Raw genomic sequence first — 23,313 nt, 5'->3', positions numbered from 1 at the left:
AGTGTGCCCTGCTTTGGCGAAAATACCGCCAGAATGATGTGGAAAAATTGGACTCCAAAAAGGTTAAAAAAATAACATTAGGGAGCTGAAATTTCAACCAGAATAGTTTTAGTTAGTTTTCACACTCCCAGTATGGGGCCATGCCTTGGCTAAAATACTGAGAAAATGATGGGGAAAAACATACCTAAAAAAAAAAACAAAAAACACACACACACTAGGGAGCTGAAATTTCACCCAGTTGCTGACAATATATCAAAGTTAAACATGGCGCAAGCACTTTGTTTTCACACTACCAGGAGTGTGCCATCCCTTGGCTAAAATACGGAGCGAAATGACTCACATGGGTTAAAATGTTTAGTTAGACAGCTTGCATAACTGCGCCCCCCACCCCACCCCCCCAATCGAACTTGCACTCCAGAGTTAGCGAAGAAACCATTCCGCTCGAAGAGGCGGGCTTGGCAAAGTTGACGAATGACTTTTAATGTATTAAATTGGCTGGACGCTTTCATTTCCTTTTTTGTTTTTATTGCCGGCCCGCAGAAGCGCAACCCAGACGAACGGGAGCCCCATCTCATTTGGAGAAGGAAATAAAGGGGAAATAAATATATTCATCCCCGCCGCACGGTTAATTGAAGCACCGTGGACGTATAGAAGCTCGCGGCCGCAAATGTAAAAGCTGCCCTGGTTTTCACCTCCATTACACCCCGAGAGCAGCGCGCCGTTAAATGATCCCAGCTAGCGGCGGTCAAGACGCGCCTCATCCGGAGCTCGCCTCATTTGTCAACTTGGGAGCCATCAAACCTTATTTGGGGGTTCGGGATTCTTTTTTTTTTTTTTGGGTGTCCCTGCTGTTATTATCACCCAACTTGGGCCGACTTTGAAAGACTCGTAATATCGTCAAATTTAAAAATATATGTACTTTTGTCCCCTGAAAATGTTCCGTGGCCTCAGCCCTTATCTATAGCCCACATTAATTCAAATTGAAATAGGAATGTTTATTATGCCTTGTCTAATTTAGTACATTACTTATGTATTTATTGGATCTAATTAGTTGTATTTATTATTCTTGCATTTATTTCCACGTTTATTTTTAGTTTTTGAACCATTGGCAGCACAGTATTTATCTATTTATTTATATTTTCAGGTTATGGTTTTTGTTTGTTCATTTTAAGATTTCCATTTGTTTTTTTAGTTTTTTGAATCATTGTTACCACAGTATTTATATATATATGTTTATTTATATTTTCAGTTTATGGTTTATATTTTTATTTATTTATGTGTATTTTTCTTTAAACTTGTATATCTTTTTTCCATTTATTTCCACATTTAGATTGCCATTTGTTTTTCAGTTTTTGAATCATTGTTAGTGCAGGATTTATTTATTTGTTTATATTTTCAGTTTATTTTATAAATTATAAATTCCATTTATATTTACTTATGTTAATTTACATGTTTATATTCTGTATTTATTTGTGCGTGTATGTATGCGTTTCCACATTCAGAGTTCATTTATTTTAAATAGTTGAATCATTTGCAGTATTTCTTTACTCTGCAGATTTTTACGGTCACCTTTATTCCTTCATCTATTTATTTGTATATTTATTGATTTGTTCATGGTTTTTATTTGTGCCTTATACATGAAATCATTCGTAACATGAAATATAGAGCGGAGAATATCAGTGGGCATTTCTGACAGTTTTCAATCGGTCAGTTTCGTACAAGTATAACGAAGCCCCCGATGAAACATTTGCGCAGCTGATACAAACCATAAGTGGATGATGGGGGGGTATTTTTTATTCTGCCCTGATTGCAAGCGAACGGAGAAGATGGACATTTGGGTTGTAATTGGTGCCAGTGGCTAAACTGCATCTATTTGCATTGATCTGCTTTGAAGAGGCATGCAGATGAGCTTAAGCAGGCAGCTAATTATGCCTGCAGCCACGTGGGGAGCCTGCCCCCCCCCCACGCCAAATTGCCGCGCGCGTGCGCCATATCCTTGCGCGTGCGCCATTCTTTCAAGTGTGAGCAATTGATTTTTTCCCCCCTTCGTTTTGGCTCGGGGTTCTTACACGTTTGGAATTTGAAAATGCTTTTTCAGACCTCGCTTTGCAGACTCTTGTGTGTTTTTGTCCCTTTCTCCTTGAGAAATGTGCTGCCTTTGAGTAAAAAAATATCAGTGCGCCCGAAAAAAAAAGCACTTTCCATTTTCTTACCTCATTCAATGCCAAAGACTGATTTTTACGTTTTATTTTTATTTTATTTATTTCATTATTTATTTATTTTGTAAGAGCCCATACCTTCAAACCTAGATACCTATTTGTACGATTTTTTTTTCAATATTTTTCAAGCATTTGGCTAGGAACACACACACACAATATATATATATATATATATATATATATATATATATATATATATATATATATATATATATATATATATATATATATATATATATATATATATATTAGGCTAAAAGAGGGTCTAAAAATGGTCCTAAATGACTTAAGTACGAAACTAATCAATTACCTTCAACTTATCAATACTTTAAGTAATGATCTACTTTAGTACTTCATTACTTAAAGGACTTAATTATTGCTTCAGTATTTCAGGCATTTAGACTATATATATATATATATATATATATATATATATATATATATATATATATATATATATATAAGGCAATTAAGTATCAATGCAATCAATCACTTTAGGTAATAAATACAAAATTCATCTTTTTCTCTCGGTAGTGAAATGTTGGGTCGGTCGTTTTTTGACCCATTGTTGGGTTATTTTTCAAGCCAACTGTTTAAAGAGAACGATACTTGCGATAGCAGCTGATAATCCTATCAGCCGCTCTGTTGGAAAAGTTTCACAAGGTAGATCTTAGAAGAAAAAAAGTGCCCGTAATTTCACGAAATTTGAAGGAAAAATACTATATTGGGATATATGTCTTTAAAATCTTGCCTTTTTTTTTTTTTTGTGGGGGGGGGGGGGGGGGGGGGGGGGGGGGGGGGGGGGGGGGGGGGAATTTGGTATTAGTATCGGCACATGGTATCAGTCACTACTGAAGGGCTGAGTACTTGTGCATCCCTCCTTTGTATATTTGCATAGCGGCCCAATATTTCCGTGACAATAATATTCCGCGTCATAATTTCCGTATTTAGCGATCAACACACAAAAAGCCGACCGCGGCAAAAAGAATGCGATTTTGTTGACGTGACTGTTTGCACACCTGAGGCTGTTTTGGTCTCGTGCGCGTGTTTATGCAAGGACTGGCGCGGCCTCCCTTCGCACACGACAGCCTGCGCGCCGAGACAAAATGTCAGCGACAGCCTCGTCTAAGCCGCCTCTCCCAGCGTGCCCCTCCAAATTCCTTCTTGGCTGAGAGCGACGCGGCCACACCGGCCTTGATGTGAAAAGCTGTGACACAGCGGCGCGGTGCCTCCGTTTTTTCGGGTTAAACGTCTCCAAGTCATCATAACACACAATCGGATGAATCGGCGGCTACTCAAAGCCAATCCGAGTACGCAAAAATTGGCCTTACTGAAATATCGTTAGTCTTAACTTTGTAACCAGGGGCGGAGCTAGAAATGTTTGTGCGGGGGGGGGGCCGGGCGTGGTGTGCACAAGCAGCATTTCATGAAATAATAGAATTGTATTTCATTATCTATATTTGGTTGTAAATATGCAGGAAATAAAAAGAATTAAGAAATAGTCTAAGAATGCTGCATGCATGTAAAAATGGCAGAAAAATGACTGAAATTTCCCCAAAGTGTGCTGGTGGCCAAAAAGGTGGTTAGCAAGTGAACTGACTAAAGAAATATATTTATTTTATCATCTAAATTCAAATATGCAGCTCATAAAAATAACAAATGGATATTTAAAGTGTCTAAAAATACTGCATGCATGTGAAAATGGCAGGATAATTACAGAAATTTCCTCAAGATGTGGTGGTGCTCCAAATGTTTGCCACAGAGTAACAAGGGGTAAACTAATTAAGAAATACATTTATTTTATGGTCTAAATAAATATGCAGTTGATCAAATTAACCAGCCGGGATGAAGGGGTCTAAAATTACTGCATGCATGTAAAAATGACAGGAAAAATCACAATAATTTCTTTTATTTTTTAAAATGGAAATTCATAAATATATGTTTTAAACATATCAGGATGACACTAAATCTTAAGGGTTTTTTTTAAACCCAAAATGTGTTTTTTCTAATTAATTGCAAATAAACTCACTCAATGCCAAGGACGTATTTTTCAGTTTTTGTTAAGAGTTCGATAACTGAATCCCAGATACTTAAGTACCAAAATAATACTTAAGTATGTGAAAATCAATGTCCCCCATGTACTTAAGCATCAATGTATTGCTTGGGTACCTGGGAGTGAATGTCCGGGCTCTTAAAAAAACGTGAAAATGCGTCCCTGGCATTTAATGAGGTAACTGCAACTGGACGCTGCTTATTGCTGAGTTGTGATATTGTATCATCTTTTCAAAATAGACTTTTATTTGGTTACGTGTTTAATTCTCACTAGTGATCCAACATTCCACCACAAATAAGTACAAAGATGAATAAATCAAACAAATATGGCATATCATTGTGTTTTAGCAGTCTAATTTGCGCTGGTTAAGGAATAATTGGCTGAAAAATATTATTTCACGGGCACATCATTCAAAAAAAAAAAAAAAAAAACCTTGTGAAGCACCAGTATAGAAAATGATTAGATGGAAAAAGGACAAGTTTAGCTAACGGTCAACAGTGGCGGCTTATGAGGTTTGCTTCTAATTCCGTACTCATTAAAATGTGTTAATTAAATTGCTTTGTCTTAACGCCGCTTGAGAGTCAGCTGAGGCCGAAGCATGCCGGGAAATATTCGCCTTCTCTCCCAACTGGCACACAGCAGCACAACAGCGCCCCCGTCTGGCAAATTCAACGCAGGAATTACTGGCGCATTAAAAGAATACAAACAACAAACGATGAGCAATTGCACACGAAAAAAATCCATTATTCATATAATGGAAAGCGCTGTCCTATAATGCTGCCATTCTATGAATAAAACATTTTGAATGTGACATCTGAAACAAAGCGCACAGTGTGATTAATGCGATGATTTGGTATTTCCTCCATATCTAGGTCAGGAAATGGTTACTTTTCCTTGAGTGACGTCACATGAAACAGGTTGAATTTAAATATCTTGATTGAAAATTACGTCAGGTTTTTCTCACAATCTTTATTTAAATACTGTTACAACTAATAATTGCGATAAGACGAAAATAACAGGTGCAAATCACAAAAATACTAAATAAAATAAATTTTAAAAATACCAATTTTAAACAGAAAGCAATGCGAGGGAGTAAACGTTGTCAATAGAACCCAGAATACTAAAGGATACAGTAAACTTACATGACGTTTTATTTAAATATCTTGATTAAATGCTAGGGCAGTATTTACACGAATCTCAATGAAAAAGTTTTTTTTTTTCCTGTCGAGGTTGTTAAAAACATCTTTATTCAACAACTTTAATGACTACATATTATAATAATACAAAAATAAATGCAAATCGCATTGTAAAAGATAATCCAGACAAAAAAAACCTTGCAGAGAAAATAATGCTTCAACGAGATTAAAAACACACACATTCAAAGTACATTAATTATAAATATTATATTATTTATAAACATTGACACAATCATTTTTTCGACTCAACACAAGCAATAATTTTTCTAGTTGCAGAAATACTTTTGAAATCTCAATTTGAAACGTCCACTCTGCCTGCCACTTCCTGCACGGCATTGGAATACCGGAAGCGGAAATGAGTATTACTGTTGCATCCAAAGATCGTGGGAAATTACATATTTAATAAAGTTACTATGCGGCTGTTGGTCGTTTTCATGCGCGGGAGTTTGAATGTGTCTTTGATTATCGTTAAAAGTTGAGGGCGTGTTTCAAAAGAGTAAATAATCCAACGACACGCAAGGAGGTCGTCTAACTCCAGCGCGAAAAAACGCGACTAATTGAACGCAACACTATTGGCCGTCTTCCGGTGCTCTTCAAACACACAGAAGCGACCATGACCGCCGTGCTTGTCCGCCGGCTTGCGGCTGTTTCTGGGGCTTCGGCGGTGGCACTAGGGGCTTACGGGGCGCATGGTAAGAGTTTCCATTTAAGGCACCGCTGCAACGTTATTATTATTTTTTTTTTGTGCTCTCGCTGGCATTTCCAAATGTTTCACTTTCTCGTTGCAGGATTTAAACATAGCGACCCCGATGATTACCAGAGAGTGGTATGATGATTTCTTGTTTTGTCAGTTCGATTTGGATTTTGTTTTAATTACTCTGACAATTCTTTTTTTGTGCAGCTATTTGAAACGGCCAATAAGTACCATTTCTACCACAGCCTGGCCCTGTTGGGTGCCGCCCACTCCAGCAAACCTGCTGTGGTGAGTGACCCCCCCCCCCCCCCCCCCCCCACTACAAAAAAAAAAAGCCCAAATAAGCAACGGACGTTAGTCGACGAACCACCAAATGACAAAAACATTAATACAAAAAAACAAAACCCAATGGCGGACTAAGCTTGATGGAACAGCAGATTTGGTCCATTTGAATTCATCCTGTGTCTCATGTCACCGCTGGTAAAAGTTTATCACCTGAACAACTTTTTCAAATTTTTGAGAAATGTTTAACCATTGTGCAGTATTTGGAATTTTTTTGTGCAGTATTTGGAATTTTCTTCCACGTAATTCTTGCAGATAATGAGCCAAGGGATAGCAGACGGCCGCAAGTGACCGTGCTATGTTGGAATTTGACATGTCATCTGAGTGAAATTTCAGCTCCCTTGTGTCTTCTTTCAATGCGTTCCAGAGATGAAATGCTTTTGATGTAAACATCAACAGAAAGGTCAAAATATCACACAAGGGTTAGAATGTGTAAATAGACAGCACAAATACATACGACTGTATGTTCAAGCATTAGCATACAGCTGGTACTCTTAAGAGAAAAATGTCTTTAACTCTTCTCCTCATTGTGCTAGCCAAGCATCGCTGGGAGGTCAATGTCCGGGCTGCATTTCAGAGGCATGGTTTCAATGAACGGAAATGCATACTATACACAATTTTTTTCAATGCATTCATTGTACGGAATGAATGAATCGCTTGCACATAATTGAGCTAAGCATTCTGGGATACTTTTGGCAAGAAAGCATTTAAGTAATGGGCACATCTCAAAGTGACTCTGATTGGCGCTTAACCAGGAAATGCGAGTTAGATGTTTTTGAATTCCCGAAAAAAGGCATTGTCTAGTAAATAAAGCTTTACTTGTAGTGCATGAAAGTCCATTTTTGGGCTGCATTTGAGAGGCGTGGTTTCGGGTCCTGTATATGGCCTTTCAAAGTATGACTCCAGTGTTTGAAAGCAATGCATGATATCACCCCAAAAGTTTGAAAGTAACTTTTGGCCTCACTGATGAATTTTGCAAAAGTAGGATCTTTTCGGCTGCCGCCGTGCTAACATTTCCCCTCTGTGCCCTCACCAAGGCGGGCACACTTCTGCTAGCCGGCATGGGGATGTTCTGCGGCTCGCTGTACCACCAGGCCATGACGGGGGACCCCGGCCTTCGCAAGGTGGCCCCCGTGGGAGGCGTGGCCATGATTGTGGGATGGCTGGCGCTCATCCTCTGACCTACTGTGTGCGTGTGTGTTTATTAAGAATGTACAGAATTTTCAGTCACTGAAATTTTCCCGCAGAAAGCTTTTTTTACATTGCATTACATTAGTATTTGATGACCTGATTGATTTCATTAATCAATCCATTTATTTAACATGCAAAAAGCATGGCGGTACAAATAAAACAATTAATACATACACGGACATATTTTGAATAAAAGTATGATAGGGAAACAATTCAACTGTGTGTGCTCGTGTAAATTTCTAAATGAACGTGATGAGGTCATAACCCCCCCCCCCCCCCCCCACTCCTCCAATGTGTTCTAGCTAAGATAAGATGCAGCACCATATAGCATGTGTATATCTCCGCTTTGCACTATCTTCCAGTTACACATGAAATACTGCAACGTTTTTTTTTTTTTTTCTTTTGGGAGGGGGCGAGTCTTGAGGTCCTCTCATGCAGCCCACTTAGAAAATGGTCAACTCCCAAATAGGCCATTCCTCACTTGAGTGGACACCAGTGTGAGTGGGTTTCCTGCCAATCATCTTGTGTGTTCAGTTCACGGATGATGACTAAACGTGTGCGAATGACAAATAACTGCACTTGTAACATAAACAGATGGTCTTTTCTTATATATCCAATATATGACAGAAGTTTAAGAAATTTTATATACAATATGATCTTTGAACATTTACCTCGACCTGATATCAGACTAGAAAAAAAATGTTCAAAAAGAGATCTGTACCCCCCCCCCCCCCACACACACACACACACACACACACACACTTCCCAAATGAAGGCTACTACAAATTTGTTATTTTGATCAGAAACCTGAAGTTGTAATTAGCATTTCGCAGGCCACATAAAATGATGTGGCGGGCCGAATCTGGCCCCCGGACCTTGAGTTTGACACCTGTGATTTAATGAAAACAAGGGCTAGAACCCAAGTTGAATGTCTTCTTTTGAACATGTAAACTACTGAATTGCCATATCAATTGTTGATGTTTTTTCCACTCCTATTTTTTAAGTTTCCCATTTATATTGCGTTTATGTTCAATTAAATAAAATTAAAAAAAATGTATGCAAATAAAAAGGCTGGCTCTCGAGGGGATGTCTTTTTTTTTTTTTTTAGAAACAGTGTTGCCTTGCATGATGCCTGTTTTATTTTGGTGTGTCGATGCGTTCGCTTGACAAGTTGTGGCAGCCAATCAGTCCATGCACATTCCTGCACGCGCAGTTGCCTCGCCTCTCGGAGCTTGTGCGGAAAGAAGCTTGCGTGCCAGGCGGCCAGCCGCCGCCTCTAATCCCCGGGAGGACGCCGACGGACGCCGGGCGGCGCCGATCGAGGACCTGCTGGAGATGCAGCGGCTGCGGCCAAGCGCCCCGCACCGAGGAACTTTTGCGGCTCGGCCACTTTTAGGTTTCCGCCTTGCGATTTTTTTTTTTTTTTTTGCTCTGGCGTGGCTCGAGTCTGCCCTAGTTGGCCCCCACCCCCAACCGTGACAGCCCACCTGTCAAGTTAGCTAGCATGCTACGCGGCTAAGTTGGCTAATAAAACCAAATAAGCAGCCCGGGATCAAGTTAAAGGCAGTCTGTGATTTTCCTCGATACGTGTTCAAATACGTCACGCGTACGACGCATTCTTTTTAGCGAGTCGTCAAATTAGCCAGAGTGCACTAATGCCAAGAGGGCTAATTAGCGATTTAGCTTAGCTATCTTGCTAATTTAGCTAGTTAGGAGGGGCACGGGCCCGCTTATGTTTACAAGTCCATTCGTCTTGTTTACATGGGATTTTTTTTCAACTTCCGTTTCATGGCGAGTTAACTCACGTGAGCTTGATGTCACGTCAGTCAATCTCAATCGCAGCCAAAGTCATTCTATACAAACGAATTTTATGAGACATACGTTTAATTGCATTTAACGAGGTTCCACTCTTGCATAAATGCATCACTGAGTATTTGACTGAGAAACATTTCGCATATTTACGTGCATGTAAATGTACTCATAATTTTACAAATCTGATGATTGCTAGGGGTGTTTAACCCCAAAATAAATATCTGACATCAAACATGTCACATTTAAAACCGGTTGGACCTATCAAGCAACAATTAATATTTAATTAAATTAAATCGCTGACGCATTTAACTCAATTGAAGTACTGTATTCCACATGACAGTTTTGCATAAATGCACCAGGGAACTAATGCAATTTTAATGGGGCAACGTTTAGCATATTTATGCGTGGTTAGTTTGTTTATAACTTTTATTTATTTGTTGAGGGGGACTAAGTGTTTGGCAAGCAAGGATTCTACATTGAAAGAAAAAAAATAGCAAAGGAATTTGGCCACGAATTTGGCTTCAAACATGCCACATACTATGTGGAGTTGCAAAACAAATCGCCAATGTCTTTATATACGTTTAAATTGTCCAAACACTCAAGATTTCATCCTTTTGAGCGTAAGTCAGATTTCTGCAGTCCTCCAAGGAAGCAGTCTGTCAAAAAAAGACATTTGTAAACATCTTTATTCCACGTTGACCAAAGGATTAAATTATAATGACTATAATTTGTGCCTTTTCTGCAGTCAGTTTGAATGAGGTAACCAATTTTTTCAATGCAATCGGAGTCATTAATGAATTGAAAAATTCATGAATTCGATATTGCGTTAACAAGACGTTAATTGGAATTGGATGGAATTTTAAAAAATGTAATCTGATATTAATACTTTGATTATCGTTTCATCCTTTTTCTACTAGGCAACATTTGAAATCCGAGTTAAGTCATTTAAAGATTACTTTAACTTGAGGTTGCATAAGTAATATTATTTGTAATTCTTTTTTTTTTTTAAAGCTTAGCGGCGTCTGGATGGAGTCCCTGATGAGCGCCGTGTCGCCCCGCTCCCCGGCGCCCGGCAAGAAACTCTCGGAAGTGGACTTCCGCTCGGGCGCCACCCTGGAGCAGCTGTCGGCTCAGGTGTCCGAGCTGGTCCTGCTGGAGCAGGGCGGCTTCGGGGACCAGACGGCCTTGGAGGTCCACACGGCCAAGGATTTCATTTTCAACATGTTGGGTGCGTCAACTAGTTGTTTCCTTTTACCAACACTTGAACATTTTTGAAAGACAAAAATTAAAAAAAAAAAGTCCTTATATTTGCCTTAGGTTTGGTCCAGAAGGTGGACCAGCGCCTCCCGGTGGCCAACGAGTACCTGCTGCTGTCCGGAGGCGCCCGCGAGGGCGTGGTGGACCTGAACCCGGAGGAGCTGGGCAATTACGCCAAAGGCGCCGACTTTGACCTTGACTTCACCCTGCTGGTGCCGGCACTCAAGCTCCACGACCGCAACCAGCCCGTCACGCTGGACATGAGGCACTCGCCGCCGTGCCACTCCTGGCTCAGCCTGCGCCTGTGCGACTCCAACGTCCTGTCCCGCTGGAGCGTCTGCTGCCAGGAGGAGAGCGGGCTTCCTGCTGAGGAAGATGAGGACGAAGAGGGGGAAACTGGTAAAAAAAAAAAAAAAAAAAAACGCCCCCCGTTTTGCCGCCAAACTGACGAATGACAGGAACGCTTACAATTTTTTTTTTTAAAAACGGTTAATTAAAAATATTGGAAGCGCAATTTTCATCCGTCGTTCAGTTCAATTGACGATTTTTTGCTGTATAGCTTCATCTTTACAGTACAAACTGCAATCAGCTCGCTATCAATGTGACCGGTCACTTTGCAGCACCACCAAGCGGCGGAGGAAGATGTTAATTTAGCAGAGATGTCATCGCGTTGTACCCGTGCAGGCGCAATGACAAATACAGACTGCCGCACTCCTTTCCCTTTCCTTTGCCGGCCCAGGGAAAGGATCGATCCCGTCGCCGGACTCCCCGCAGTCCCTGGACGGCTGCTACTTCTCGCCCGCCCTGGTGACGGACTGGTTCTGGGGGGTGGTGAGCGAGGCGGTGGACGAGCTGCGGCGAAGCCCCCAACGGGGCATTCCCACCCCGGAGCGACTGGAGCGCAACGGGCCGCTCGCCACCATCATCCTTCAGGTACGGCCCGACTCGGCCAGGGCGGCCGCGGCCTCCGGTTCGCCGCCTCGAAACGACGGCGCGATGTGGGAAACTTGCAGGCGGGCTCCAGCAGGGTGCTGTACGACCTCCTGCCCGTGGTGTCGTTTCGGGGCTGGCCCGCCGTGGCGCAGGGCTGGCTGACGGCCAATCACTTCTGGGACGGGAAAATCACAGAGGAGGAGGCCATATCGGGCTTCTACCTGCTGCCCTGCTGCTCGCCGTTGGGGGGGCGGCCCGACAGGGAGTGGAGACTTGCCTTCTCCCGCAGCGAGGTACTGGTCCTGGGACGGCTTAGTATTCATTCCTGCCTTATTTGAATGTATCGGGCGCTCTGTGAGGCTGCTGATACTAGCCGTCGATACTTGTTTAGCCATTTTCGAGAGCCCTCGGTTTGCTTCAGTTTCGCAAATCCTTTTAAGGTTACCGCCTCAAAATGTACACAAATTAACAATCCATCACATAACTGAATGACATATGCTATTTGTTTCAATACACAATGCTAATTAGATGCAAATGAGTACTATGAATGCAAACCGCCGCATATGCTAAATATACCAAAGGGAAATACCGGCACAAACAATAATGTGCTAAACGCATAGAAGGCAGCGCTATATGACATGCTAACATTAGCTAGCATGTTATCCACAGTCACAAGTTATTTGATCAACAAACAAACTGAGTTTAGGCTCCTTATCATAAATAAAAGTACAGCTTGCTCACACTCGTGGGCCAGATTTCACAGAGAGACACATGAGACCGCTCTGGACTGGAGACACACCATCCTGCACTACAAAATGTAATACCATGGGCGGCCAGAGGTGGCACTAAAAACAAACATCAAGCCAAAGAAAGCACAAATGAATGAACTGTTAACGAATAAAGTAAATCGATTCCAAAAGGTGATTGTGGGTTTTGCGAACCAGGTCCAGCTGAAGAAGTGCATCCCGTTCCCCATGGCGCAGGCTTTCCAAGCCGCCAAGGCGGTCCTGTCCCGCATCCTGGCTCGTCCCCGCGCGGGCCTCAGCCTCTACCAGCTGCGCACGCTCCTCTTCTGGGCTTGCGATCGTCTCCCGGCCGCCTACCTGTCCCGCCTGGACTCGGACACGCCCGGCCGCCTCCTCCTGGGTCTGCTGGACGACCTGGCGCACTGCATCCTGGGTAAGAGCTGCCCCAACTACTTCCTGCCGCAGTGCAACATGCTGGAGCACCTGACGGACGAGCAGGCCCTCCTGGTGGCCCGCAAGCTGGCCCACGTGCGCTCGGACCCCGGCGAGCACCTGCGGGCCGCCCTGGACCAGGCCCTGCAGGCGGGCCAGCTCAAGAAGGAGCTGGCGGGCGGCGCCGAGGGCTCGCCGGGCCACCACGCCTTCAACGGCGCGCTCTCGCCCACCGAGGACAAGCTGGCCCAGCGTCTGCAGCAGCTGGTCACCGAGAACCCCGGCAAGTCCATCTCGGTCTTCCTCAACCCGGACGACGTCACCCGGCCGCACTTCCGCATCGACGACAAGTTCTACTGACGCCGGAGGGCGTTCCTTTGCCGTGGGGATTGCCCGGACGGCCTTGAGGGCGGGCTTTCGTCGTCGGGTGAAGCCATCAAACACGGAAGCGCGCAGCTGCCAATGTGCCGTAAAGATCTCTTGCCGGTAAACCCGTTTGAACGTTTTAGGTCTGAACCACAGACTTGGTATAATATGCCATTGTTTCTGACAACTTAGTTGCGGGGTGTCAAACCCAAGGCCCGGTGGGTTTCTGGCTTGGGGGAAGCAAGTTTTGTTTTTGTTTTTTTGTTCTCAATGTCTTTTGGACAGATTTTACCAGCCTCTGATTTCAAAACACACTTCAAATTTTTTCGACTACACGAAACCGACAACTGTTAAGATACTGAGTGTCAATTAGGGCCCAGCCAATTCAAGCAGCCTGTTATGGCCCTTCAAACCTTGGCCAAAAATAACCTACACGTACATTAGACGTGCGCTCAAACCCATTCAAAAGTATTTTCTGTTTGAACGTACTTGCAAATATATTCAAAGATATTTGCAAGTTCGTCCGAACGGGTTTTCCAATCCAAAAACGTTAACGCCACATAGGCAGCTGCTTGCTTCCATAAGGTGGAAATAACCCCAAATGGTGGATTTTTCTGGGTCTTTTTTCCATTCCCCGATCAGCGTGTGACGTCCACGATCGGAAATCAAAGCAGACGCGAGGACGACGGAACCGAATGTAACGTGACGGAAGTCGCTTCCGGTCGACGCCCGCCGATGTCGCCGATGTCTTTCTCAGGTACCGAGGATCCTTACAATGCCAAACGGAAGCGCTTCCTTCCCTTGTGTCATCGGAATGTACCAAAGAGAGAGAGAGAGAGAGAGAGAAAAAAAATGCGACCACAGTAATCGTTGATTGCCGCTTTTTTCAAATAGCGGTGGCTTGAAAGAATGTGTGGCTCACGGCTTTATCCTGTATGTCAGAGGTGTCCAAACTATGGCCCGGGGACCATTTGCGGCCCGCTATCCTCATCTTTGCAGCTAAAAGCCAGAGGTGGACAATTTTTTTTTTTTCTGGTCGGTGTATTTTTACCCAGCATTCCGCCACCAATAGAGGGCGACATTTGCCTTTTTTTTCCTAGTCCATCATTCGTCAGGCGCTGGTCTACATATGTCTGTAATTACACTTTAATTTAACACCATGTCTGCGATTCTACAGTTACACTTCAATTGAAACACATAACTGATATAAGTGTAACACGAATACAAAGCCAGCTAAGTGATTTAACCAAGGTGTCAATACACTATCATGTTTAATGCAGGGGAAGAGAGTGCAACGAGCAATAATGTCCACTGGATGGCATTATTATGCTTTACGTGACTAATGGATGTTGGTTCTCATAACTGCCGGCCCTACAACTATAGAATACACTTTAACATTTGTCTAAATTTTATCCGTCCCTTACACTACAAATCAAACGGTATTGCTGTAGTTGAATTTACTAAAAAATGTAAAAAAAAAACCAACCCTAATTATACCTTTACAAGAAACTTTTGTAGTCCAAACTATGGTCCAGGGGGCCTTTCGTATCTTCATCTTTGCATATGCTAAAAACAACATATTGAAATGGCCGCAATGCTGTTTAAAAAGGTAAAAAAATATTTATTATTATTATTATTATTATAATTATTTATATCGACGCTCGCTTTGAGTTTTACAATGTTTAATAAGCTAAAAAAAAAAAACCAGTATGTGTCCCTCAAAAGAAAGAAGTTTGGACACCCCTGCCGTATGCGGAGGCCAAAGTTTACATGCAAAGTGACTGAATGTGTTTTGTTGGAACAAATCTGCTTCGTTTTCTGCTCATTTGTCCAAGCTACGAAGCTGAGGTGACTACCAAAGTGTGCACAATGTCCACAACCATGCATTTCAAATCCTGAAGAATAAATCGTGCGGCATATCGCTGGCGATGGGCGCTCCAGAATCAGCACTTTTTCCCAGAGACCAAAATTGCAACTTTTCTTTTTTTTTTTTTAATGTATTTATTGTTTAAAGCAGCCTTTTTATCACCGCAGACGGGTCAACACTTGAGATTTTTACTGCGAACCAGCAGGGACAAGAAGTCACACCACCCTTCCACACTACAAGATGTAATATCAAGAGCGGCCATAGGTGGCGCCAAAAAAAATCATACATTTTACTGTAAAATTAATCAGCTGATCGCTAATCTGTTTTTTGGTTGTTGTTGGGGGGCCCAAAAAAATTATTGGCTATAATCAGTATTGGACCTGAAATATACATATCATCTTATCTCTAAAATCACACCCACGCATGTGGATTTATCCATATTAAATTTATATTTATGAATTTCACCCAAATGTGACTTTTTGGCCCAGCGCCAGCGATATAACGGCCGCCGCTATTTTCTTTGTCATCATGCTGCTTTTTAGAGTCATGTGGCTTATAGTCGAAAGTATTTTCATTTTGATATCTCTGAATACATAAGTGCTAGCTATGACTGCTGTAACATGACGGATTGTTTGTATTTATTCTGATCACTTGATTCCGAGGGCTTTCTATTGATCGTCTTAACATTCAATAAATGACAAACTTTTGAATCACAATGCGTCAGCTGTTCTTTTATTGACCGCATGACAGGACTGCAATGCATGCATCTGGTCAATAGAGGGCGCCTAAGGACTACAGCTCCAAAACATGCAGCGCCAGAACGGTTGGACAGCTCATTCCAACTGGTTGTAAAAACTAAAAAAAATCGGAGACTATGTGACAAATTGGTTAAAAATGCTTGGCCACACTGATGTTTGAAGTGGAAAGTGTAAAATTTATGCAATTGTATGAGCTTTATGTACTTTCCAGCAGCCGCCGTTTCCCGAGCCCGGATTCATAATAATCCAGCCCCTAAAAGTCCTCCAATGTGTCCCCAGTCGTCATAATCGGGGAGCTACTAAATCGGCGTCAAGCGTTTACAAGCACTTGGAGCCACTTGCGGCTCTTTAAAGGTTCCGGGGGAGAGCAGCTCCGTGAAATTCAGCCGGCTTTGCGGCGGATGGCGGGCAGATGGAGCTGCATACTAAAGCGGCAAGAAAGCAAAGTGCTAACTGGAAGATGAACTTGTGGCAACTGCCGTCAAAAGATCAGCACTAAATGAAGTCCTACAAGGCTCGAGGAGCAATTTTCTACATTTGTGGATTATTTTTGTAAACAGGTTTATGCCTGGGACGTTTTACTCTATCATTTTGTTACTATAAAAAAGTATTTTTATAATTTTCTTCACTTTTCTTTATGACAAACAACAATGACCAATGATAAGGAATTATTATTGTTAATTTTTCATTCAGTTTGAGTTTGATATGTCCAACTAAATAGACAGCTACATGGGCCCTCGGCTCAAAGTGACCAAGGAAATGATCGCTATTTGACGAGAACAAATGCGTTTAAATTAAGTATTGCCTTTGCTCCTTTGTGAGTGGGTTTACAATGAAACGAAAAAACCTTTTGCGAGACATGTAAAGCACAATAACGCCATCCAGTGGACATGATTGTTAATTGCACTCTCGTCCCTCCTATCAAACATGATGGTGTATTGTAGTATCCTAGGGTCAAACCCCTTAGCCTGCTTTGTATTCGTGTTACACTTATATTACTGGTGTTTTAATTGCAGTGTAACTGTAGAACCACAGATGTGGAGTTAACTTTAAGTATAAGTACTGCAACAGAAAAAAATAATTAGCATGAGCGCAGATAGAAGTAGACCAGCGCCTGACGAATGACGGACCAGGAAAAAAATAAATAAATGAAAGTCAAATGCCGCCCTCTAGTGGTGGCGGAATATTGGGCAAAAGTACACCAATGGAATGACGATTAGAATTTGGGCTGGCTCGAAAAAACGACAGACCGACGATGACGGAAAGGGGGCGGGGCTCTCAACCAATGTCAGCCCAGCGAAGAAATGTAGGTAGCCCACCTCTGCTCACAAGTTTGTCAGCAAAGTTAACTTGAAAGCAGGTTTGTGAAGAATAGATGTGGTAAACTGACCTTGTGCATTCATGGAAGTAGGCCAGGCCGAAAAGCGATAGCGCCGGGCGGGCCTAAGTTACTCGCTGCCTTGCTTGAAGGCTTTTATTTTTGATGGTTTAGTGTGGAAGGAACGGCAGCAAAAAGGCTGCTCCGTATGATGAAACGGCAAGAAAGCTAATGAGACAGAAGGAACAGATGGATGGAGAAGTGGCAAGCGCGCAAGGCATACTCTGGATGCCACCAGAGATTCCAGGGACTCCACAGCATTTGCCAAGCGCAAGAAATTTTGCCCGCCCGCTCTAATCTCTCCTTTTTTTTCCTCCCCCTGTTCCCACATTAATTAAAATCTGCGTGTAATTACAGTGGTTGAAATCAGAGATTGGTCGCGGCCTGCGTAGCTTTCAAGTCCACGGCAGTACTTTTGCACAACTTTCAAGCCCGGGGCGTAAAATCACTTCTGTGAGGGAAAAGTGTGTGTTTTAGAGCCTGTTTGGTCTGGACCCAAAAAACTGAGGAAATTTGGCATGTCAACTTGACAACTTCTACAGATACACAATCCAAAGTGTCCTCTCCACCTCCATCGCAGTCCTGTACGGCAACTGCACGGAACAAGACAGGAAGGCTCTCCGGCGTGTGATCAAGACCTCACAGCGTATCTGTGGAGCAGCCTTACCCTCACTGCAGAACATCTACCACGCCGGGGTTCTGCGGAGAACACGCAGCATCATCAAGGACAGGGCACACCCGCAAAACGAACTGTTTGAAATGCTGCAATCAGGCAGACGCAACAGGAGCCTGAGGGCCCACGCAGCATCATCAAGGACAGGGCACACCCGCAAAACGAACTGTTTGAAATGCTGCAATCAGGCAGACGCAACAGGAGCCTGAGGGCCAGGACTTTCAGACGGGCAAACAATAAATCTCTTGATTTTTATGTTTGCAAAAATGCATGCTATTGGTCAAATGATTGACAAATCTAAAGTTGAGGAATCCATTCCCTAACTTTCTTGTTCTTCTTGACACTTGCCGTTTTAGGGGTCCCCTGAAAGCTGACGGCTTTGGAGATCTGAGGATCCCAGCGAAAGTATATTCAGTTTTCCAATCCGCAAACGTTTATTGACATAGAGCTAAGGTAAGCGGCAAAGGTGTCGATGGCAAAATGTCGATGGACGCCAACTTCAATGAATAAAATATAGTGAGGGTTTTTGCATAATTGTTGGGAAATTTGCAGCTTGGGCGTTCCTGCATTCTGCGCACAAAAAAGCAGCATCACACATGAGCACGCACGGGAACACAATTACACGGCGGCGCGGTTAAGTGCACAATGCTGTCGCCACATACGTGTGCAGCCGCATGTACTGTACGAAAAAAAAAATCCACCTCCTCACTCAAGAAAAGCCATCGGGCGTTAAATATTTATTTCGTGCATGCTCGTGCGCTCGAGCGTGCTGAACGACGATGTTGAGCTAACGCGGACAAAGCAAAACAAAGACAAAGGACACGTTTGCGGAACGGGACTTTTTTTTTTTTTTGTCGGTCACTTGAAGCGCCGCTTTTCATTAGAAAGCAATCACGGGTCCGATCAATAATTACACCCCGATGGCTCGTCAAGGCGTTTGTCGCAGCTCGCGAGCTCCCCGGGGACACATCTCGCGGGGGCCCAAGAGACGAGGGCAGACTGCCGTGCCTGCAGATGGACGGACAGCTTGAGGGAGAATTGGAAACTTTATGATATCACGCGACGCGGCGTAAAATGCAGAGGTGGCAATTTATGCAGTGTATATCGTGACTTACGGGATAAAACCTCTTCTTTGCAAATTTTGCTCACAGAGCCAACGTTCGGAGTTGTTTTCGACAAAACAAGCCAAATTTGAAGTTTGGCTCGTACAAAATGTGCTGTTTTGTGCAAAACAGCCCAGTCTGTTGGGTCAAATTGACCCAAATATTGTGTTGGTCCTTACTTCACCCAAAATTTATTTTTACCCAACTATTTTTAGTGTGTAGTATATACGACAACTCCCCCCAAAAAGTGTGTTTTTTTTTTTTGTTTGTTTTTTTTACTGTTTTACTTTTTTTTTTTTATTACCCTAAAAATAATTTGGTCAAAATACAGACAATTGTGGGTCAAAAAAAAAAGAGCAACCCAATCTGAGTAAATTAAAAATGTCTGTTTTTTTTTTTTTTTTTTTTTTTTGCACGAAAGCCTTCTCAAAGCAAATGGATCATTTTGTACAAAACACTCAAAAATCGAGTTGTTTTCTTTGAAATTGACCCAAATATTGGGTTAGTCCTTAAACACATAACCCAAGTATTTTTAATTTATACAAAACAACCTAAAAAATTGCATTGTGTTTAGTTTCATTCAATTAACCCAAAAAGAACCAGGACAAAAATCAACGCAATTATGGGTCACAAAAATGACCGACCCAATATTTAGAAAAATTTGGGGTTATTTTGCACAAAAATATGGATCATTTTGTTCAAGACACACGAAAATTGAGCTGCTTTGTGTAAAACAACTTTGACAGTGGGGTCAATTTAACCCAAATATTGGGTTGGTCCATATTTGACACAAAATTTTGTTCATTTTTAACCCGACTATTTGAGAAAATATAAAGAGCAAACCATAACATTGTATTGTGTTTTATATTATTCATTTCTCCTAAAAACGATTGGGTCAAACGAACGCAGATGTGTCTCAAAAATGACCGACCCAATATTTGGGTCACTGAGAAAAATTCTGGTTTATGTTGTAGAAAACAACCATAGCAAATTAGTCATTTTGTATACATTAGGTTGGTCTCTTTTTGATAAATAATTAGGTTATTTCTGAAACATCTGTTTTTAGTGTATGAAAACAAGCTCACAGAAAAAAACCACCCAAATTGTTTGGGCCAGTTTGGAAACACTGTAAAAACCCAGTTATGGGTCAGTAAAGTACTGATCTAATATTTGGGCCAATTTGACTCAAATTTCGGGTTGTTTTTGAGGTTGTCTTTGTACAAAACACCTTTTTTCTAGAGTATTAATTGCACATGAAAAATAATGTCGTTATCCAAACTACATTATTTTTTTTTCATTTTCGTATCGCTTTAAGATTTGTGTAAGGAGAGTACGCCCAGGTTCCTTGCAAGACCAATGGCGGATTCGGAGAAGGTCACGCAAGCCTTGCTGGAGGCGGGGCCAGAGTTGCTGATGCGCTGGCATCTGCAGAGGTCACGCGTACCATCCCCAAAGCCCGCGGGCCCGAGGTGGGGCATCAATCACGGCGGACCTTCCGCCACGAGGCCGCGGGACCACCGGCGTGACGTGGACAAACTACCTCATCATATGCATGCTTACCTTCCCTCGAAGCATCTTCCTACAGAAACTACTCCAGTAAACTGCGAAGCATTTCAACCTTTGGCAAAAAAAAAAACAAAACAGGGATGTAAATAATGTTATGAAAATTCAGGTCTTTCGGGGGGGGTCCAAATGCGCAGGAAAAGGGCTTCTGAAAGATAAGGTCCAAAAAGCGGCTGTGCCATCGCACCTCTTTGCATTTCACAGCTCGCCGTATTAGCGGCGTGGCGTGCGTGCGGCGTCTTCATGCATTTATGCAGGGTTTAATTAAATCGACACGCCTGCAGCAAACAATCACAGGAGCGCGCCAAGAAGGATGGCCTTTTTATTCTGCATTCACCCGAAGCTTTAGGCCCACGGAAATATCAAAAGAAAAGAAAAGTGCAAATGGAATGCAGGGGCGTCACCGGGGAGGGTTTGAATTGTGCCCCGCCATCCCAAAATTCAAAGTGGCCCCCTCAAGGACATTTCTTATACTTATGATCAGGGACTGTCTGTCAGTCCGTCGCCGACGGACACCCGTTTTGCTGAACGGATCGTTGAATGACGGGAATGCTTAAAAAAAAACCCGACAAAGTAAAAATGTCAGAATTGCAATTTACGTCCGTCGTTGTAATCGTCGGCGTAGACATTAGGTTGGATGTCCGTCAGCCCGCCATGGCCCTTTTTGCATACTGAATTATAATTAAACTGGCTTATATTGCTGCATCTTTATAGTACGAACCGCAATCAGCCTGCAGTCAATGTGACATACGTCACTTTACAGCACCACAAACAAGTTCGATTGAGTGAAGAAACTGGCTTGCTTCAGTTCACTACTTGTCATTTGCAGCATATTACATGTAACATTTCCTGTTGGCCAGGAAATGCAAGATATAAGTTTTAAATACCCTAATTATTATTATTTTTTTTTAGAAAGTTCAACATCAGCAATAATTTGTTTCACTTGTAGTGTATGTGACGGATGAAATTTAGACAAGGCAGCTATAGACAAGAACGGACATCCACCGATTTAATCTCATGTAAAGCATGATAATGCCATCCAGTGGACATGAGTGTTATTTGCACTCTTGTACCCTGTATTGAAGCCTTGGATTAAACCCCTTAAATGGCTTTGTTTTCGTGTTACACTTCGATTACTTCGTTATGTTTCAATTGCAGTGTAACTGTTGAACCGCAGACATGGTGTTAACTTTAACTCTAAATACTAAAACAGAAAAAAGAATTAGTGTGAGTGCAGACAGGAGCAGTCCAGCACCTGAAAATAATGGACCGGAAAAGAAAAAAAAAGTCAAATGTTGCCTTTGGGAAAAAATACACCGACTGACGATAAGAATTTCGTCTGGCTTGAAAAAATGATGAACTGACGAAGACGGAAAGGGGCTGATTTTGAACGTCGGGCAGCTGGCAAAATGCGCAAGCAGAAATACGAACAAAGCGCAGGCACGGTGCTAATGATTAAAAATGTCTTTTTGACGTCATAAAACAGATGCCGCCGGCTCGGCAGCTGCCGCGCTGCACTTGAGGAATGCAAAGTGGAGGGGCTCGCCGTCGAGATTGATGGTGGCGTAATGGCGCGCACATCCGAGCGAGCGTCATTACGGGCAAAGTGGAAAATAATTGGGGGTGATTTGAGGCCCCCCTCGTTAGCCTCTGGACTAGCCATAACATTGGGGACGTCTGCACAGGCTCATGATGACGGAAAGCACTTGAAAGGAGACATTATCAGCTAAGGTAATATAATGACAGTCTTCTACTTTTAGGGCAATATCAGACTACTGCCACTAGGCTAACAACCGAGTCACCAATTCAGCCACGATATGCTACAAGCATGCTATGAAATGGATAATATAACAGATAGTACAAGTCAGATGCGTCATTTTACCTATGGAGGATGTATAGTGCCAAAATTAAGTAAATAAATGCACCCTTTGATGAGGAAGTTCAAAGATAGACAGATTGATAGATATTTGATGAGCAAGTTTGAAGATAGATAGATAGATAGATAGATAGATAGATAGATAGATACTATTTAGCTAACAAAACATTGATAGATCCTAGATACCGAGCTAGCGAAATACGATAGCTAGCTAGCTAGATAGCTAAATACTGTACGATAGTAGGATGGATGGATGGATAGATAGATAGATAGATAGATAAGATACTATTTATCTAACAAAACATATAGATCCTAGATACCTAGCCAGCGAAATATGATAGATAGACAGACAGACAGACAGATAGATAGATAGATACTATTTAGCTAACAAAACATTGATAGATCCTAGATATCGAGCTAGCGAAATACGATAGCTAGCTAGCTAGCTAGATAGCTAAATACTGTAGGATAGATTGATGGATGGATGGATGGATGGATAGATAGATAGAAAAGATACTATTTATCTAACAAAACATATAGATCCTAGATACCTAGCTAGCGAAATATGATAGATAGATAGATAGATAGATAGATAGATAGATAGATAGATAGATAGATAGATAGATAGATAGATAGATAGATAGATAGATAGATAGATAGATAGATAGATAGATAGATAGATAGATAGATAGATAGATAGATAGATAGATAGATCGATCGATCGATCGATCGATCGATCGATCCTTGGGTCATCATGCCCGTGATTCATTACAGCTGCAGGACACATGCCGTCTCCTCATAATTTATTAACAAAGAAAATGTCTCTGTCTACCAATATACATTGGTTTACCGAC

At 42.2% G+C, this 23,313-nt stretch overlaps 3 protein-coding genes across 6 annotated transcripts in view; 2 read left to right on the top strand and 1 right to left on the bottom strand.

Moving 5' to 3' along the window:
• Positions 1–23,313, bottom strand: part of nlgn2a (neuroligin 2a) — a 201,680-nt gene that overhangs the window by 94,863 nt on the left and 83,504 nt on the right. The window lies entirely within an intron of this gene.
• Positions 5,874–8,777, top strand: tmem256 (transmembrane protein 256). Its single transcript, XM_088407597.1, has 4 exons — positions 5,874–6,160; positions 6,257–6,294; positions 6,370–6,450; positions 7,542–8,777. The coding sequence occupies exons 1-4, from the start codon at positions 6,082–6,084 to the stop codon at positions 7,683–7,685; spliced, it is 342 nt and encodes a 113-aa protein (XP_088263723.1). The 5' UTR covers positions 5,874–6,081; the 3' UTR covers positions 7,686–8,777.
• tmem102 (transmembrane protein 102) lies at positions 8,873–15,824 on the top strand. 2 transcript variants are annotated; one of them, XR_015864736.1, is made up of 7 exons: positions 8,873–9,091; positions 10,519–10,735; positions 10,825–11,163; positions 11,504–11,697; positions 11,778–11,990; positions 12,642–13,361; positions 13,884–15,824. XR_015864736.1 is itself a non-coding variant. In XM_088407521.1 (6 exons), the coding sequence occupies exons 2-6, from the start codon at positions 10,534–10,536 to the stop codon at positions 13,233–13,235; spliced, it is 1,542 nt and encodes a 513-aa protein (XP_088263647.1). In that variant the 5' UTR covers positions 8,873–9,091; positions 10,519–10,533; the 3' UTR covers positions 13,236–15,824. The 2 variants fall into 2 exon arrangements, 1 of the variants encoding a protein (XP_088263647.1); XM_088407521.1 differs by having other exon boundaries at positions 12,642–15,824.

The sequence above is a fragment of the Hippichthys cyanospilos genome, chromosome 1 (genome assembly GCF_059441005.1).
Source record: "Hippichthys cyanospilos isolate Australia breed blue-spotted pipefish chromosome 1, RoL_Hcya_1.0, whole genome shotgun sequence".
Classification (NCBI taxonomy): domain Eukaryota; kingdom Metazoa; phylum Chordata; class Actinopteri; order Syngnathiformes; family Syngnathidae; genus Hippichthys; species Hippichthys cyanospilos.
Note: the sequence above shows the minus strand (reverse complement) of the source record. Positions and strands in the feature narration are given on the sequence as shown.

Bases quoted from the DNA above. Each gene is read 5' to 3' on its own strand.
- tmem102 (XM_088407521.1), top strand. From the start codon at position 10,534: ATGGAGTCCCTGATGAGCGCCGTGTCGCCCCGCTCCCCGGCGCCCGGC. The intron at 10,736-10,824 runs GTGCGTCAACTA...TATTTGCCTTAG, and splicing joins TTTCATTTTCAACATGTTGG to GTTTGGTCCAGAAGGTGGAC. The intron at 11,698-11,777 runs GTACGGCCCGAC...GGAAACTTGCAG, and splicing joins TCGCCACCATCATCCTTCAG to GCGGGCTCCAGCAGGGTGCT.
- tmem256 (XM_088407597.1), top strand. From the start codon at position 6,082: ATGACCGCCGTGCTTGTCCGCCGGCTTGCGGCTGTTTCTGGGGCTTCG. The intron at 6,295-6,369 runs GTATGATGATTT...TTTTTTGTGCAG, and splicing joins CCGATGATTACCAGAGAGTG to CTATTTGAAACGGCCAATAA. The intron at 6,451-7,541 runs GTGAGTGACCCC...GCCCTCACCAAG, and splicing joins ACTCCAGCAAACCTGCTGTG to GCGGGCACACTTCTGCTAGC.